General features: G+C 48.8%; 1 protein-coding gene across 6 annotated transcripts in view; it reads right to left on the bottom strand.

The window, feature by feature from the left end:
• LOC144722284 (uncharacterized) overlaps positions 1-17,458 on the bottom strand; it is a 111,735-nt gene that overhangs the window by 3,402 nt on the left and 90,875 nt on the right. For all 6 annotated transcript variants that reach the window (XM_078600395.1, XM_078600391.1, XM_078600393.1 and 3 more), the window contains 15 exons: positions 17,315-17,434; positions 16,582-16,751; positions 13,072-13,231; positions 12,411-12,605; positions 10,669-10,797; positions 9,834-9,977; positions 9,241-9,429; positions 7,841-7,970; positions 6,815-6,990; positions 5,064-5,235; positions 4,407-4,558; positions 3,166-3,240; positions 1,967-2,084; positions 930-1,132; positions 680-800 (listed from right to left, as the gene is read on the bottom strand). In XM_078600395.1, coding sequence (XP_078456521.1) covers positions 680-800; positions 930-1,132; positions 1,967-2,084; positions 3,166-3,240; positions 4,407-4,558; positions 5,064-5,235; positions 6,815-6,990; positions 7,841-7,970; positions 9,241-9,429; positions 9,834-9,977; positions 10,669-10,797; positions 12,411-12,605; positions 13,072-13,231; positions 16,582-16,751; positions 17,315-17,434 — 2,254 coding nt within the window. The remainder of the gene's footprint in view (positions 1-679; positions 801-929; positions 1,133-1,966; positions 2,085-3,165; positions 3,241-4,406; positions 4,559-5,063; positions 5,236-6,814; positions 6,991-7,840; positions 7,971-9,240; positions 9,430-9,833; positions 9,978-10,668; positions 10,798-12,410; positions 12,606-13,071; positions 13,232-16,581; positions 16,752-17,314; positions 17,435-17,458) is intronic.

The raw sequence follows: 17,458 nt of genomic DNA, 5'->3' as shown, positions 1-17,458 counted from the left end.
ATGCCACCAATTATAATTTGTTCTTTAAAGATAGTGTAATTAACAAATGTGTTGTTTGTTAATTGAACTTGGGCACCACTGCCAATGCAGTATCATCACATACAATGTTCACATCAAAACATATTTTTATGCTCGTGGTATATACACTGAATCATGTGCATAAGAATCACGAATTTATAATTTATGTAAATTATATCCTCATGTTATCAAAAAGCAAATGAAAAGCAAAGAGATAACATCAAGCAGTGCAAAGGTGGAACCAGATGGTGGTCTCGCAAGACACGTCGTGGTGATGAGATGTGAACTCCCTCGCCTGGTTATACAGGATGTCGGGGGTTCGATCCCGACCCTGACGCCTGTATAGTTTATAGCTCGAGACTGAGCAATCGGAGTGAATAACACATTCTGTGTGAGGGTGTGATCTCCACGAGTCTCGACGAGTCTCGGTGCACGTGACCTCAGTGGCACAGCTTCTTTGATTCTAAAGTGGAAAGACAACCTGGCGACTCGTGAGCCAACACCGCGGGATAGCTCAGCACGGCCCCGGATCGGCCCCGGAACGGCCCCGGAACGGCCCCGGAACGGCCCCGGAACGGCCCCGGAACGGCTCTGTTGTGCAGTGGAAAAAAATAAGTGTACGAGACAGAAATGTAGAGAAAGCAGACAAGTCACGGTCTACCTGAAGACAGGGCCTGGGAGGGTATGCTGGACACGGAGCTGCTGAGCTGGCCAATGCGCTCCTTGCGCCCAGACTTTCCATTTCCCGACTTCCTGAATTTGTTCGCAGCGGCATCGGACGCCTGTGGGAGCGGGAAGCATCACAAACATTGCCCATACGTCACCACCGCTCTATTGTATATACATCGTCGGCAACCGGTGCGACATTCGTATCAGGCCGTAGCTCGCGGCCGCGTTGTCGACTTGCACACCTGCTGGGAGTCACGGCTGCCGCCGGCTGGAGCGGCGTCTTCAGGGCAGGCGCTCAGGCTGGGCAGGCTGCTGGTGGAGTTGTGTCGGCTCGGAGCCGCCACCTTCCCGCCGCCACTCTTGCTCCGGAACAGCACCATAGCCTTGCCGCCGCCCTCGCCCGACGACAGCCGCTCTCGCAGGTCCACGTTGGTGCGGCCCTTGGCTGCGTGGCACACGGAAGCCGGCAAGCAATAAGGACGGGCACCGACTTCCGTTCACTGTCATCACCGTCGTTGTCATGATTAGCACGGTTGGCTACGTACGGTGCGAAAGAAGTTCAATATACGTATATACATCAACTTCTGGCTGAAGGCTGTCAATATCCCTGTAAATCCGTGTGTAGATTTGAGAATGGTAGAATTTCTTAAGCATAAATTGTCACAATATACGATCATCAACTATTTTTTTATTCCATTGATGTGGAAGTGAAACCTCTTCGTGGCTGCCGAATTTACATGAACCTATGAGAACAAAAAAAGTAAATTGAGCGACAGGGTGTACTGTATGGGTGGCTCAGAAGTTGAGCTGGCACCAATAAGTCCACATTTAGAATTCAGACAGCCTCCCGTGACTGAATGAATGAATACATTGACATTGTGCTCTCTTCACCACGTAATAAAACGTGTTCGATGCACCTTTCGGGAGCTGTCCTTGTGTGTGACAAGGCGACTCGACATCTGGCTAGGAACTGGGCGTGAATCTGCCAGGAAAGGGTGACTACCGTAAGAGTAATTTGTAGGTACATTTTCGAATTCTTCAAAATGTTCGAATCGATAATGACACTCCGGTGTGTTTTTGTAGTTATGGGGGGAGAACCGGGATGGCTCGGAGAGAATCCATGCAGAAAAGGGCGAGGATATACAAACACACAGAGAGGTGCTCGAGTCGGGAATGAAACCAGGGCACTTCTTGCCGCAAGGCGTAAGTATTACCACTGGGTTCTCCGAGTGGCCGTGACAAGGTAGGTTGGTGGTGGTGCGACAGAGCGCCATGGTACCTCTGCACGGGTCGTTCTTCTGGAGGAAATCGTCCAGCGAGAGCCAGCCCCCGCCCACGCGCACCATCACCGTGCTGCGTAGGATCCGCACCAAGCGCAGCTGCTGCGAGTCCCCAAACTGCGTGCGGCAGCCGCAACTGATGAGTGCGGTGTTCACCGCGGGAGGGTTTGCACTACAATCTCGACGTCAAAAGAACTCCCGCCGCCACGCACGGCTCGGCATAGTAACGCGCGCGTGCACACACGCGCAGCCGCTAGATGAGGGCATCCCCCACACCATGCGGATCGTGGGGGGGGGTGGAGACCATATTTCACCACATCAATAAAGTTGGGAACACATACAAGGAGCACGAGTGTACAGTATAACACATTTTTTTTGCGCTGCCCTCTGCTGCCTGCCACATAGACATGTGGCCTTTAACAGCTGTTGTGTACTGCTGTCATCCAGCCGAGCACTAAGCAGGCCCAAACCTGCTTAGCTTCCGACGTCTGACAAGATCGAATGCATTCTGGGTGATTTGGTCATAGGCCATCATGGTAAAAGATCTTTTTTTTACGCGCTTTTATTTAACTCACTCTGTCTGTTGTCGTTGTTGTATCCTCAAATCTTGTAACTCAAGTTGTACCCACTTCCCAATGTGGTATCGACTGCAAACTTGGTATACTTATGTCATACTGATGATAATACTATGTTCTATCATTTAAAAAAAACATATTTTGAAACATTATTTTTTATATGTGATGTTTCGGCTTGGCTATAATTGTCCATGGTCAACTGACGTTGGCTCTAAATGGCCACGGTCCCTTACGTTATGGCAAGCCTCGCGGCTACTTCCTGGAGTACTTCCATTACTAGTACGGTACATTTCATTAAAGCGTGTTTTAAAAAGAGTTTTTTTTTATATTATTTATTCATTGCCACACCATTAAAGGCCACATAGTATGCCACAACCCATGGGGATGTGACCACGTGGTCCATGGTTTTGAAATTGGGATCCACAGTCACTCTGTGAACTACTCATAATTCGATACTGGCGTTGAAGATGTCCGCATCCACCATGCAACATTCTGATGTAATTCAGCAGGGACCTTAGTTTGTGGAGCTGTCTCTGGGTGAATATTTAAATCTTCAAATGTGCACATTTATTGAATTTTGTTGGGGTTTTATTTTTCCCAGATTGAACAAACGTGAAACTTACCCTGTATTTGTTTTCTTCCACTTGCTCCACTTGGAACCTCCGGGAACATTTGCAGGCGGACACCTTTCTAATGACCTGGCAGTGATGGGCAAAGATGTTACCACTCAGTATAGGAGTACGTCAACACAAGAACAATCCTCATACACAAATCCAAATACCTCAATTTGGATTACAATGTAGACTGGAACATCACCAGTATAGTGAAAGTACCTGTTTCACATCTGTGCACATAAGTTCAGAAGAAAATTTCAGTTTGACACATACACTTTCGCGACCAATATTGTGGATTTACTCTCCAACACACCAGTGGGCTGAAGTAGTAACTAATTGGCGCGTTTTGTGTACAAGACAAACCTTACTGGTTGGCTGTTTCGGGTGGTGGTGGGTTACGATCTAACCCAAACATCTTTAAATGGAGAAAATGTAATTGAGCCATATTCTAAATAAAAAAAATATTTTAAGGTTTATTTTGTATGAATTTTTTTTATAGAATTCTGTATAGAAATATCGCTTTGATTCTGGATTCAACACTTTTTTTTTTATATAGCTCTTACTATTAACTATTTAATATTTTACCAGATAAGGCCCACAGAACTATAAAGCTCTTTTTCTGAAGCAACCTAGCCACAAATTATATCTGAACAAAGTGGCTTATCACGTGGAAATCTTCTAGTAGCAAACGTGGAGAGAGAAACTGGAGGACCTGGAGAAAAATCCACGCAACCACAGCCAGAACATACAAGCTCCAAATATACAGGCGTCAGGGTTGGGATCAAACCCACGACCTTCTTCACAAGCGGCGAGGTAGTTAACATCTCGCCGCCGTGTTCATCAATTCATTGCCGGATTAAGTCCTCCCTACGCCATGCTGGTCATGGGGGTTATTTGACCATGCTTCACCACGCTAGTCAGTGTGGGTTTGTGAAGCGGTCGCTCAGGGGCGGTTCAGAAATCACTTTCCACTGGTCTTAGCCGAGGCTGAGAATCGAACTCGGATCACCGGGTTCACAGCGCACTTCACCAATGCTTCCTGCCAATTCGAGAAACATCACGTCTGATATTTCATGTTTTATCCAATTCTATTTGCATTATTTTTACCCTCACAATAGCAGTCATACAAACACTTCGAAATTGGTCTTGCAGGGACTACTGCTGGAGTTGCATTGAGTTGGCATATGCCTGCACGTTTGCTCGTGCATCTTTACAAAATGAAACTCATCTGTGCATGGTGCACAGCTCACCTCGTCGTCGATCTTGTCGGCGTCTGTCATGCTGCCGCCAGCTTTGCTGGGGCACAGCTCGGAGACGAACTGGTAGTAGTCCACGAGCGTGCCCTCCTGCACCCCGAACCTCCCGACCACGGCGTCCAGCTCCCACTCCTCGCTGCCCAGCCCTACAGGAAATGGACCAGGGTCACCAGTTACAAGCGAAGCATCGACTCATCGATTGCACTGACGTCTCGTGCTCCCGATACATGTACTGTGTGTTGAACTTCTTTCGTACCGTACGTAGCTGGATGAAAGTCTTCCCAAGGCGTGCAGGTCATAGGATTTATTGCAGCATAGGATTTATTGGTCCTTGCAGGTTGGTAAAGGCGGGGATGAATGGACATGAGACTTGTGGGGCAAAGAAGTGCAGAACAATTATGGATATTGCTTCACTGCCCTCTGCTGCTCACCACTAAGTCCCGCAAGCCCTACCACATTTCTTACGTGTGTGTTGTGGGTCACCCATCTAAGCACTATCCAGGCTCCACCCCTGCTTAGCTCATGAGATCTGACGACATTGGGCCCATTCCAAGTGATCTAGTCATAGGCACCTGGTTCTAAATAACGTTGATGAATGGATGGTTGTACGCTGCTATTGTCTCGACAGGGAGAGGCTTCTCTCCTTCTTACCCAGCAGAGAGATCTCGCGGGCAAACTCATCCCGTGTGATGCGGCCGTCCTGGTCTCCGTCCAGACGCTTGAAGATGTCCATGAGACGAGACTTCTTCAGCTTCGTCTGTTGCGAGAAGAGCTTCCTCCACTGCGCGAAGCTGAACTTTTCCTGCTCCATTTCCTGCCGCATCTGCCCGTTGTCAAAATTACGATTTACGGCGATGCTGTACGATGTAAAAACAATGGTATTCATTCACACGGGAGAGCCCCGCTGGGCCACCAGACTCCTTTCAAGGAGGGTCCTTCATTATATGTTTGACCAATCGATTATTAAACAAGGGATGTTTTCAAGACGATGTCGAAGGTCATAATGGCGATGTGATTTACGTCCCCAGGGGAGCCTCACTGAGTCACAAGAGGCTATTTGCAGGAGGGTCCCGCTACACTGGGTGTTTTAAGCAATTCCATTCATGAGTTTTTGGCTTCTTGTTTGGGAAGGAAAGTGGAATAACTGGAGAAAACACACCGCCCATGCGAGGGGGTAACACTCAAAGCTCCACACAGATGGAGTCAATGATTCCTCTCTAGTACTGTCATCTCCTGGCCACCTCAAAGCCCAAACTTACAAGACTCTGTATTCCGAGGTAGTCTCCCATCTAAGTCTTACCCAGGCTTAGCTTCTAATGTCTGATGAGTTCGACTGTTCTGTAGAACCACAACCATAAACCATCAGCACAAAAATGTTTCAAACGATGAAAGAAGTTTTATGGAAATTCATCGGCATGTTCATACACTGAGGTGATTTTATGATTCTCCTTATTTAAGACTCGTTATTTTATGGAAGAGTTGATCATTCGTTATTGTAAATCTTAAACCTTGTTTGTAGTTGTTATTTTTTGCAATATAATTTAAACTAAATATGTTTCACTCCATGAGTCTGAATGCCACAAATTAGCATCTTACTTATGTACGAATATGTGGCACTTCGAGACATTTGGTTCCGTGATTTAGTGCCTTATGAATGAAAGCTGAAGTTTTTGATGTTGTTGAATGAGTAATTTGAACAAATTGTAATTAATTAATTCTTGCACAATTAGATACATGTGTCATGAGCATGATTGTAGATTTTATTTAATTATTTCATACATAATTACATGCCTAACACTTCAAGATCATTGGTAATTCCTTACTGCTGTTGACCAAATTCATATTAAAAGCGAACGAGAACCACATGAGCTCAAACAACAATTCCAAATAAATATCCGATTCTACAGAATTCTGCACGAGTGCATGGAAACATACATGTTTGGAAGAGGAACACAAGGATTGGAGAACGTAGACAAGTTAGAGACATCACGCTGACCTAAGACAAGCAAGTGGCCTTGCGCAGGACAGGGCTCTAGGAGGGGATGACAGCCGATGGTCGAGACAAATGACAGAGTGGCAGGCACCTGAGAGAAAGTCTACGGCTGAGATGGAGTGATGAAGTCAGCTTGTATGTAGGAGCTAGACGGAGACCGTGAGAGATGGTGACAGCTTGCAGCTTTCATCCAGCAGTGAATAGATCAAGGCTGATGATAATGATGATGACGATCAGAACAGAATGACAATAACGGATGGATAAGATGTCATTGAGCAACTAATGATGATGATAATAATGATAATGCCACTACAGTGATGATGATAATAATAATAATGGCACTCTGGGATGAATTAACAATTCGCACAGCCTTAATTACTGACCGCCAGAGGTCGACTTGCTCGCTCACCGTCTGGCTCTGCTGGAGGGCGTCACGGAGCCGGCCCTGCCGCTCCAGCGCCGCGAGCCACACCTGGTGCCAGCAGGCCACGAGCGCCGTCACGTGGGGGTCTCGCGGCTCAGACAGCGGCCCGGGGGACAGCGGCGACGACACGGGGCTGTCGGGCTGCGAGCCCGAGAGCTTGCCTGCGCCCAGACACGCACACGCCCCCGCACGCCGCTTCAGAGAGGGCGACGTCGCCACGGCGCTCGTGCCAGGGTAAGACGGCACGAGCCTGGGCCCTGCCGCCGCTGGCGCACGCGGCGGCCCGCACCGTGCCGCACTTGAACGCCCGTGCACAAAACACGCAAGTCAATGCACGGGTGCAAAAGCACACGTGCGACGGCACGCATGTCACACAACGCACACGTATGCGGGTCATGCTGCTCACGTCATGTACCGAACACGCACACGCACGCACGCACACACACCATACCCCGCATGCGTGCCACAGAACAATAATGCCACAAGGCGGATGTGGCAAGGGCATGGACACCACAGCGTGCACATGACCACAAGACACACGTGCCACAGCACAAAGACGAAGATCCCCAATATAGCCTTTAACTATGGTGCAAGTGCTCTTAGCGAGGACCTATGAAGGCCGGGATGGACCAACACCACACCCCACCACTTTTGTCTCCCCAGTGCTGATGTTTACACACTGCCCCAGGTACTCGATGAAGGCTGAGTCGACCTAGAGGAAGCCCTAGACCCAGTTCAAATATAGCAGGAATTGAACTCGGGTCGCCGGGTTCGTAGCGCGCAGTGTGCTGACTACCTACAGCTTACACAAACAATGCTGCACACACAACACATATAATTCACACGATCATGCAGCCAAAGCAATGAGCTCTCATGCAATGATCGAGGAATACAAAGTCAGCACAGTAAACATGCGAACTCCAATTCAGTCACTCGTTCTCCACAGATCATCGGTGGACTCAATATGCTCCCCTGTAAAAGCGTGAAGTGAAAAACGATGGCCAAACTCACGCGTCCTCGTCTTGTCCAGAAAGGGGGAGAGGGTCCCGCTCAGCTGCGACTCGCTGGAGAACTTGCGCCTGTTGCACCTACCCAGGCGGTCCATCTCCGGCTGCTTCAGCATCATCCTCTCCATCAGGCTCTGCGGACAACGGCCTCGTGTCAGCGAACGGCGCGTGGCCGAGTGAGAAACGCCGCTTCGCTACGGGCGGGGCGGGGTGGGGGGGGGTCTAGACGCAACATCGGGCAATTGGAGACGACGAGAAGATGTGGTTGGTTGAAGGCAGCGTCGGCGTTTTTGGGGGACCTTTGGGCTTGCACTCAACAACCGTGATAAGCAAAAAAAGCAAGCAGGTGAAATGTAGTGAGTGCAAAACGCATCGTTCTGAATTGCAGGTGAATTCGTCATCATCTCACTGATAGCAGCACGAAAGGAAGCAAGTTTCTGACCGTATCTCCGAGGAGTTATGACTCGTATGTTTGTACTTTATCCAGGCACTTTCGTTTTCCCCACACAGTTAAGAATGCTTGAAGAGGAATTGGCCAGACATCGCAAGGATTAACCTCCTGAAAAAGAGTCTTGAGGCTCGTTCAAGAATTGCCTGAGTAAGTACAGGAACCAGATAGTCGGTGCATGATAGAGTGAGTGAGTAAGTGAGTGACTGAGTATGGTCGTCACCCGTTCATAATTAGTACTGACATCACAGAGGCGGACCTCTTCCCATGGGGGGATGGGCGGGGGGAATGGCCCCAGTATTGAATTCTCTAGGAATGGGGTCCTACATTAACGATAAACAATCAACACATTTTCTCTGGTAATTATCAACAAAATACCCAGGGAGGTAGCAGTCACCCTCCACTGCGCACCCCTTGGATGCACCACTGAGACATCACACATTTCAGATGAGTCTCCTCATCACTATGTTGACTCTTCCTTTATTAATGGTTTTCATGATTCGACACAATTGTCCCAATAAATACCTATTTGCCAGGGTACGTGATGTTGAAGCGCAACACATGGGTGCGTGATATATGTCTATCATTTGTTAACCCATTCCGATGACGTACATGTACGTTAACAGTTTTTCCTCCAATTCGTTTGCATGATTCGACATACGTGTACATCATCGCCCTCCCATGCGGGAAGGCGTGTGGCACAGGTTGGCGCCAGCTATCCTAGAGTGCGGTCGTGTCGGTACAGTTCTCTGCAGTGAGTACAATATCTTTAAAACAGCGGCACTACGCCTCTGGAAATGCGCGTTTCAAGATTGAGCGGTGAACGGGACCGACCCCGCAACGTGCAGACGTCTCGGAATGGGAAAGTTCAAAGTGCAACCAACCAATGGCTGAGCTAGCAAGTCAATGGCAACGTACGGCAAAAGTGCGCCGGTTCGGCGAGCTGGGCTCGTCACCTGGTGCTCGTCGATGAGGCCCTGTATGGACTCCTCATCCTGGGGCAGGAGCTCCGTCTCCTTCTCGGCCAGCGAGTCCTGCGCCTCTTGCAGCCACAGAAACATCTCCTCCGCCAGGTGTGCCTGCTCCTCAAGCTCCCGCAGCGACGTGTCCAGCCAGGCCTGGAGCCGCCAGGCCCGGCCACTCACCTGCACGTGCAGACAATAGCAAAAATATAAGTGTTATGAACAACTCTAGCCTGGCGGCCAGGGTCGCTAAGAAACAATCTACAATTCAATGTGGCTCCGGATTTGTAAGTGAATAAGCCACATTAGGTTATAGTGTGCACACGTAGGCCCGTCCTCCCAGATGCCAAATCTTTATTGATTAAACTGGCCAAACATCCAAATGTGGCACGATCCTCCCGAGGAAGAGTCCCGAGACTCAATTAGGCTCTCCTGGATAATCGTAAACAGTGGCCACCAATCGTGGTGGCCTATGAAGTCAGAAGGTCGGCGAAAGAAGTTCAACATACACACGTACATTATTATCTGCTTCCTTAAACATGTGCCAGTAATTGAGAATGTCCTGTCTGCCGGGGCCACGTGTTCACCTCTTGGAAGTTGTTGTGCACCGAGGCCAGGCACTGCTTGAGGCTGTTTGTGCCGTCGGGGTGACAAGTAGACAAGATGGCATCAGCCAGGCCAGAGATCCTTGCCATCTCCTCCTCCCTGCTCTCCAGCTCCAGCATCCACTCCTGCGGTGATAATAAAATGCCGCGTAAGCACTCGCTCACGCTGTATGCCAGCGTTCTTCATTGCAAGGCCCGCGGGCCACTGGCAGCCCCTGGTGGCCTTCAGTGTGGCCTTTGACGTGCGGCCCCCGACAATAGAAAATGTGAAAAAACATTGTGCTGTCAAACCCCCAATGGTTTAAAATGTGTGGCGGCCCTCACACTGATGTCTTATCGGCCCCCCTCTGAAAATAAGTGAAGAACACTGATGTATGTCGATGGGATGGCGAGGGGAGGAGGGAGGAGGAGGGTCTGTTTAGGGGTGCCACCTCTGACGTACGAAAAAACTGGACATGTCATGGGAAAAACGAATCTCACAATACAGCAGAAGGAGGGGATCTACATGTAAATTGATTATCTTGCGTGGTGTATCATTAATTAACTGACACAAACCGGGACATTTGTTGTACTGGGAAGACTTGCAGATATTCCAAGACAGCTACAGGAACCAAAAACAAAGCGGACTATCCTGGGAAAACCAGGATCGAGGTAGCAAACCTCAAAATCTTTCTCAGAATCAGAATCTTTATTGAGATTGGAGGAATCCGATAAGCTACAAAGCTTTTTCACAGGCGTCCAGTAGATGGTGGGCGGGTTTGCGACGTGGGGGAGGGGGGGGGCAACGGGCAGATCGTGCGCAGCGTTCGCATCTGACCGCGTGCTGCTTGGCCAGCTCCTGCAAGGCATCCTCCTCCTCGGGCAGGGCGTCGTGCGGGTAGAGCATCCGATCGGCCAACGTGCACCACTCCAGCTGCCGCGTCATCGCTCTCGCCAGCTCCTCCGCCTGCTCCACGGCGAGATGACCGGACGAGAGAGAGAAAAGCAGCCGCAAAAGCTCTCACGTGTGTCGTGGATTAAAGCGACGGCGTTGCAAAAAACGGAGCGCTGCGTCTCAGCTCGCAAATGCTCTCACACCTCGCGCATTAGCGCCGAGACTCACATAGTCAGGATTTTTCTCACTCTCTCAGGGTGATACCGATTATCTCACACGTTTCCAGGCGCGGGAACATGGAAATATTTATTGAATTCATACGAAAGGTATTGATTTGCATCTGCCCAGGTATAAAATGCCTGAAAGTACAACCTGCGAAACAGTGGCAAAGCGTGGTTGGAATGAGTCCTGGTGTAAGGAATCGAATAGGATGCCCTCTCTAAATCCCCCCGTCTTTGTACCCAGGTGCCTGGGCCCTTGCGGTCTCTTACAAACACAGCAACAGCCCCGCCGCCACCGCCACCCCCCTCCGCCATGCTCCACAACCCACCCACCCACCCCCACCAAACTACGCTGGAAACTGATCAGTTAGGTCTGAGATTCATGCATCACTCGTTCACACCGGACCCCTTTCATATGTTCAACTGCCTCTCACGCAGGGCCAATCTTAAGGCCACCCGCTGATTACTACCGCACCTCTCCACGCCTGAGAGGCCTGCACACATTCCACATGAATTCAAAGGATGCTGTTGATGACGTTGCTACGGTTGCAAAAGCGATGGTACGAAGCAGATAATCACGCCCATCACGAGAGCAAGCTCACTGTGGTACTCTGTAAAAATGGCACAAACGTCCTTCCAAAGGATTTAATTTGCAGTGTGGAAGCTGTCGGGGCAAATGTGTTTTCATATTATAGCAAATAGTTATTTTTGCTCTGGTTTGTGTCTCCACATTTTCGGTGACCTTTTGACTAATTTGTCAAGTTTTCAAAAAGTAAAGTCCCTACTACAGGTACTTTAGTACTGTAAATGTTTAGTTTCTTTTATTTATTTATTTTTATTCATTCTTTTTTTTACAAGAGTTATAGGGCCCCCTCCTGTTACGAGCAGACATGATGCTGTTCACCCTCGTTGAAGAGCACAATACATGCGTGGCTGGCTTCATAAGCTACAAGGAATTATTTGGGCTGACTTTCTCACCCGATATTTGTCGAGAACACTGCTTATCTTGCCGGACACCACTGCAGTATTGTGAATAAATAAAGGGAGAAGAAGAATTTGAGATGGACGTAGCGTGGCAAAATAATTCCCTGAACAGAAGTTTGGATTGATCCGTGTGAACTGAATCGCGCCAGGCGCACCTCTACTAAACTAAACTTCTAATATTACCAGGTAAGGCCCACTGAACTATCTATCTCTTTTTCAGAAGCAACCTGGCCATAAATGATAGCCCAACGAAGTGGCTTATCACGCGGAAATCTAGAGCAGCCAAATACTCTGAACGCATGATGTTGATTCTAAATGTGGAGGAGAAAACATTAGGACCTGGAGACAAATCCACGCAACCATGGGGAGAGAAAAACACGCAAACTACAAATAAACAGCAGGCGGTCAAGGGTTGGGACCGAACCCACGACCTCCTGCATACCAGGCGAGGTAGTTAACATCCCCTCGCTACCACGGCACCTGCTGGAGCGCCGCGTGGAGGCGCGTCTCCTTGGCGGTGGCGAGCCGGCACACGGCCTCCCAGCGGGCGAGCAGCGCCTCGGAGCGCTCCACCATGCCGCACGAGTTCCCTCCGCCCAGCACGGCGCACTCCCGCGAGGCGCGGCGCACAAACTCCGCGCTCTGCCCATGCTCCGACAGCTCCTCGCGGAGGGCCTGCCGACGGGGGGCGCAATGGCGGGACGACAGCAGGGACCACCCCCAGCGCTAAAAACCACAAAACTTTGCAACGTTTAAAGAGATTGCATTTTGGGCCGCGATTTTATCCCCGGCCGTCATATCCTGGGCGTATTGTGTGGTGACTGGTGATAATATTGTTCTGTACCCGGTGAAAATGTTGTGTTGTACCTAGTCAACGTGTTGTGCTGCACCCAGTGAACGTGTTGTGGTGTACCCGGTGAACGTTGTGCTGAACCAGGTGAACGTGTTGTGCTGCACCCAGTGAACGTGTTGTGGTGTACCCGGTGAACATGTTGTTTTGTACCTAGTCAACGTGTTGTGCTGAACCAGGTGAACGTGTTGTGGTGTACCCGATGAACATGTTGTGCTGAACCAGGTGAAGGTGTCGTGCTGCACCATGTGAACGTGTTGTGCTGTACCGGGTGAACACGTTGTGCCGTACCTGGTGCTCGCGCAGGAGCCTGGCGACCGTGTCCATGTCGCCCAGGACGGGAAAGTCAGGTGACAGGAGCGGTTCGACGCCGTCGAGCCACGCGGACAGGGCCTGCAGGGCGTCAACCAGCTGCCCTGAGAGCATCAACGATGCCTCCAAGCTTTGCTCCCTGTATCCGAGCGATCCGACACATGCCACGCATGCAAGTCACTTTGCTACGGTCAGCAGCGACGCTGTCAATACACCGGCGCAAAAACGCCCAGCTGGCGTATTGATTGACCGAGAGACCAAATAGACCATAAGCCTCTCTTCTTCAAGGTTCACCTGGGTAAAAATAACTACATCAAGGAGCAAGACAGTTACACTCTAGAGATACATCGAACAGCAAAACAAGTTCACCAATAAATAAACAAAACATTTAATGGAAAACTTTAACACCATATAAAACAGGAATAACAGATTTTTGTAAGACGTAAAATGTTGAAAAGTAATTACATTCATAGCAATTCGAAACTGTTGATAATCAGGTCTAACATATTTTTTTTCTATCAAATGTTGGCAATCTACTGGGTCCAAGATAGTTCATGAATAGGACTGGTACGGAATAAACAATGAACTACCGTAGGTAATTTACTTGAAGAATGAGGGCTAGTTTCCCATTTTAGTAAACGTGCCAGAAGACATCGTCGCCTTCACGATTTGGCGTGGAGCCAGTCATGAAGACATCGGTGCGTTGTCGTAAAACTAATGGAGGCAAATTAACGCTCATCAGGATAACATTTGGGCTCATAGAATGACAGAGTTATCAAGCTACGCATTGGCATTTACAGAGTTAAGAGATACAGAACTTTTATTAAAGAAACACGTGAGCACATAGTACTTTCTAAAATAATGTGCCAATTGCTATTTTTTATCATGAAATGTGAAAAGTACAATTATGAAGCATATTACTTTGGTTCATTTCAATCAAATAATGTTTAACTCCAACTTTGTACTGGTTATTCAAACAGTGCAGATTGTTTAAACCGCAGTGTTTCATTGTATAAAGCTTGACACCACCAGTCTCTTTGCATTCATACTTTTAATAATTATAATAATCTGATGGGCTAATGGGTGACTTACACAGCCACCTAGTTTAGTATGAACAAAGATATAATACGAGTTATGACAAAAAACATTGGACATGCCATGTTATTGAAATGTTCGCAAAATACACTCACGTACGTGCGCACACACTCACACTGCTTGTCACCACACAGCCGGGTAGATTAGTAAAGAACCGATACACGATAGCAGATGATACAATACCCTACATGAGGCCTCGCTATCAAAATGCAATCACGTGTAACATAATATACACACCAAAACACGAGCACACAGATATACGACATTGAACCAAACAGAATGCACAGTACAGCAGCACATTTAGCCAACGCAGACATGCATCCTCACAACAACAACAACAAACAAAAATCGGCGAAATGAGGGACCGGTTACTTCTGAGTCCACGACGCGGTCATTGCCGCAGCTTCATCCGAGCGGCACCAAACGCGCTGGCGCTGTCACCGATGCGGCACAACGCTCACCGGGTCGCACTGCCGCACAGACGCTGCTGCAACACGCGGCTCCGTGCCAGCTAGCCGAAGGTGGCCACGTGCCAAGGGAGCCCTCGGCGCACATCGGTGGTCGGTACAAGGCGTCCAATGACAAGCAACCCCGGTTTGAAATAAAAAAAAAGCTTACTGCTCTTTGCGTCATATATAGGCGATGTCATCGCAGTAAAACTGTACAGATGACAGTCGTTTTGATTTAAGTTTTATCAAGCTATCTTTTATTCGCATTTTTTTTGTCCGCATTTTGCGAACGTCTCCCTGAGTGAATTACTGGGAGAACGGAGCACCATGCGTGACTTTCACCGCATGTTGATGTGCATCAAATGTATGCGGCATGCTCATAAAATGTTATTGGAATATAAATGAGTTGCGTTCCATTGAACTTGATTTATGCACTTGTACCAGCAGAAACATTACGCACACATACATTTAACACAAAGGCTTTTGTTAAATGTGTGTGGATCGCTCTCTGACACACCGATGTTCTGAAGCAATAATTCACTGTCCCGGTTGATCACGTGACAATTTTATGAATTGTCTGTGTCGGCTGGAGGAAGGTTTACGACACGACATTTTACCTACGTGGGCCTACCCAAAAATACATTATGAATCACACATTTACAGAGTGATGATTTATAGATTCATTATTTCTTTCATCAGTAGAAAATGTAAATGACAGGTTGTGGATTATGCACATGAACCATGTCCATGAAAATGAAGCAATGAACAATAACAAATATATACTATGAACCCTAAACAGACAGACATCATAAAATTAGCACTTTAGTGAACACCCAGCACTTACTACCATACAATGATGCCTCTGCACCCGACTGAAGCCAGCTCTGTAAACCTCTGTGTCACTATTAGTGACATTCCTCCTACACAACAAAACACTTCCACCCACTAAAACAAGTTATTGAAAGCATATGCTATCTCAATTAAGGTTTCGACTGCATATGCGTTTGGTACGTAATGAGCATACCTCTCATTTGTGAATGTTTGAAAATATAAATCTGTGGATGACTGTGGGGGTCAGGCCACTGAGTTGGTATCGCTGTGGAACCTTGGTTAGAAGCGAGGTTGCTGCCACCCGCGATTAAATCTGCTTCTCAAGTGCAGCAATTTTCAGTTACCTGCAACTGGGTTTATCACGTAACGTGTATTATTCCAGCTCTGATATTAAACATTGCTGTTATTATGATATGATGCTGAAAATACAGGAAGAAAACAATTCATGAAAGGTATACTTTAGGGGGATACAAAAGCCCTATTGACCAAATTCCACGATTATCAGACCTTAGAAGCTAAGCAGGTCTGAGCCTGGAGAGTGATTGGATGGGTGACCACAATGCATTACCAGGTGTTACAGGTTTCTGCAGAGCTACGTTGTGGGCAGCAGAGGGCAGTACAGTAAAACCTGTTGTTGGACTGTACTTTGCAGTTGTATGTTCCTACACCAATGCCTAAAGACTTCACCAATCCGCTCCGACCAGCACGGTGAAGTATGGTCCAATAACCGCCGTGACCAGAATGGCATGAGGAGGCCTTCGTCCAGCAGTTGATCGACAAAAGGACTGGGCACGTACATCGTGAGCGATACACTTGAAATGTAATGGGCGAGTCGATGCTTAGCTCGTTACTGGTGCCACCGGGTCGGCTCCCGGCAGGGCTGGTCAGCGAGGAGTGGGATCAGGATGTACGCATGTATGTTGAACGATTTTCGCACCTCACGTAGCCAACCGTGCTATTGGGAGGTGCGGATGCCGTGGTCGGGAGGTTCGGGGCGCAGGAGGGGACGTTGGTGGGTTAACTACCAGCCCGTTTCAGTTCGGCATGAGGATTCCTCATCCAGCAGTGGATTTAACAAAGTTGGGCGTAGGCGTGCGTGTGCAATCATACCCACCGCTCGGCAGACAGGGCCTGCACCTTCTCCCACGTGCCCCGCAGCTCTCCCAGCATGCTCTGAAATTGGCCGTGGTTTGAAGTCAGGGCCGCGGCCTCGACCGCCAACTCTCCGAGATCCACGCACTCCTCGTAGGCCTCTTCGTGAGCGCGCAGGCCTCCCTGAAGCTCCTGGGGGGTCCATAAACAGTGCAGCAAAGATCACCACCGCGGTCTTCCACACACTCTTGAAAACCCAGCACGCTCCGCCAAATCCATCTCTTGCTCACACTCCCAATCATGCCATGCGGCTCAAACGTGACATGTGGGTGCGCAAGACCCGCGGAGGTCTATTGCGCAAGCATCATTGGATAGATGCGGCCTGCGACACCGCCTCCCACGCAAGTGTTCGGCGGCGGAGCAGCCGCAAGTAGCGGAGTGTCCTCCTCGTGAATGCTTCCCCGGGGGGTTATTGACGACATTGCAGATAAGAGCAACGGATATAAGAAGAGGTTTTACCCTATCTGGCAATAAAACAACAGGTGTTAAGATGCTAAAACACTAAACAGAAACCTTGCGCAAGGAATCCTGTCTGCATTAACCAATATTCTTATATTTTGATACAGGCAAGAAAGGTCCCATATTTTAAGGGCAACGGAGTTCCCGGATAAGAGGAGCTTTGGCCGCACTACAAGGCTACCTATACCGGCTCCCTATGCTCAGTGATACGAGCTGGACCGAGATGGCCTTGTTACCTTGAGCTTGAGGAGCCGTTCCGTAAGTGTATCGATGCCATCGTCACAGCCCGGCTCTTGGCTCAGGGCGTCTGATATCTCCAGCAACCATGTGTGCATGGCTTTCCAGCTGTCCAGAAACTGCCCACGAGGTCGTGAAAAAAA

This window comes from Lampetra planeri, chromosome 14 (genome assembly GCF_965212315.1).
Source record: "Lampetra planeri chromosome 14, kcLamPlan1.2.h2, whole genome shotgun sequence".
NCBI lineage: Eukaryota > Metazoa > Chordata > Hyperoartia > Petromyzontiformes > Petromyzontidae > Lampetra > Lampetra planeri.
The sequence above is the reverse complement of the archived record's forward strand: the minus strand, read 5'-3'. Positions and strand labels throughout refer to the sequence as shown.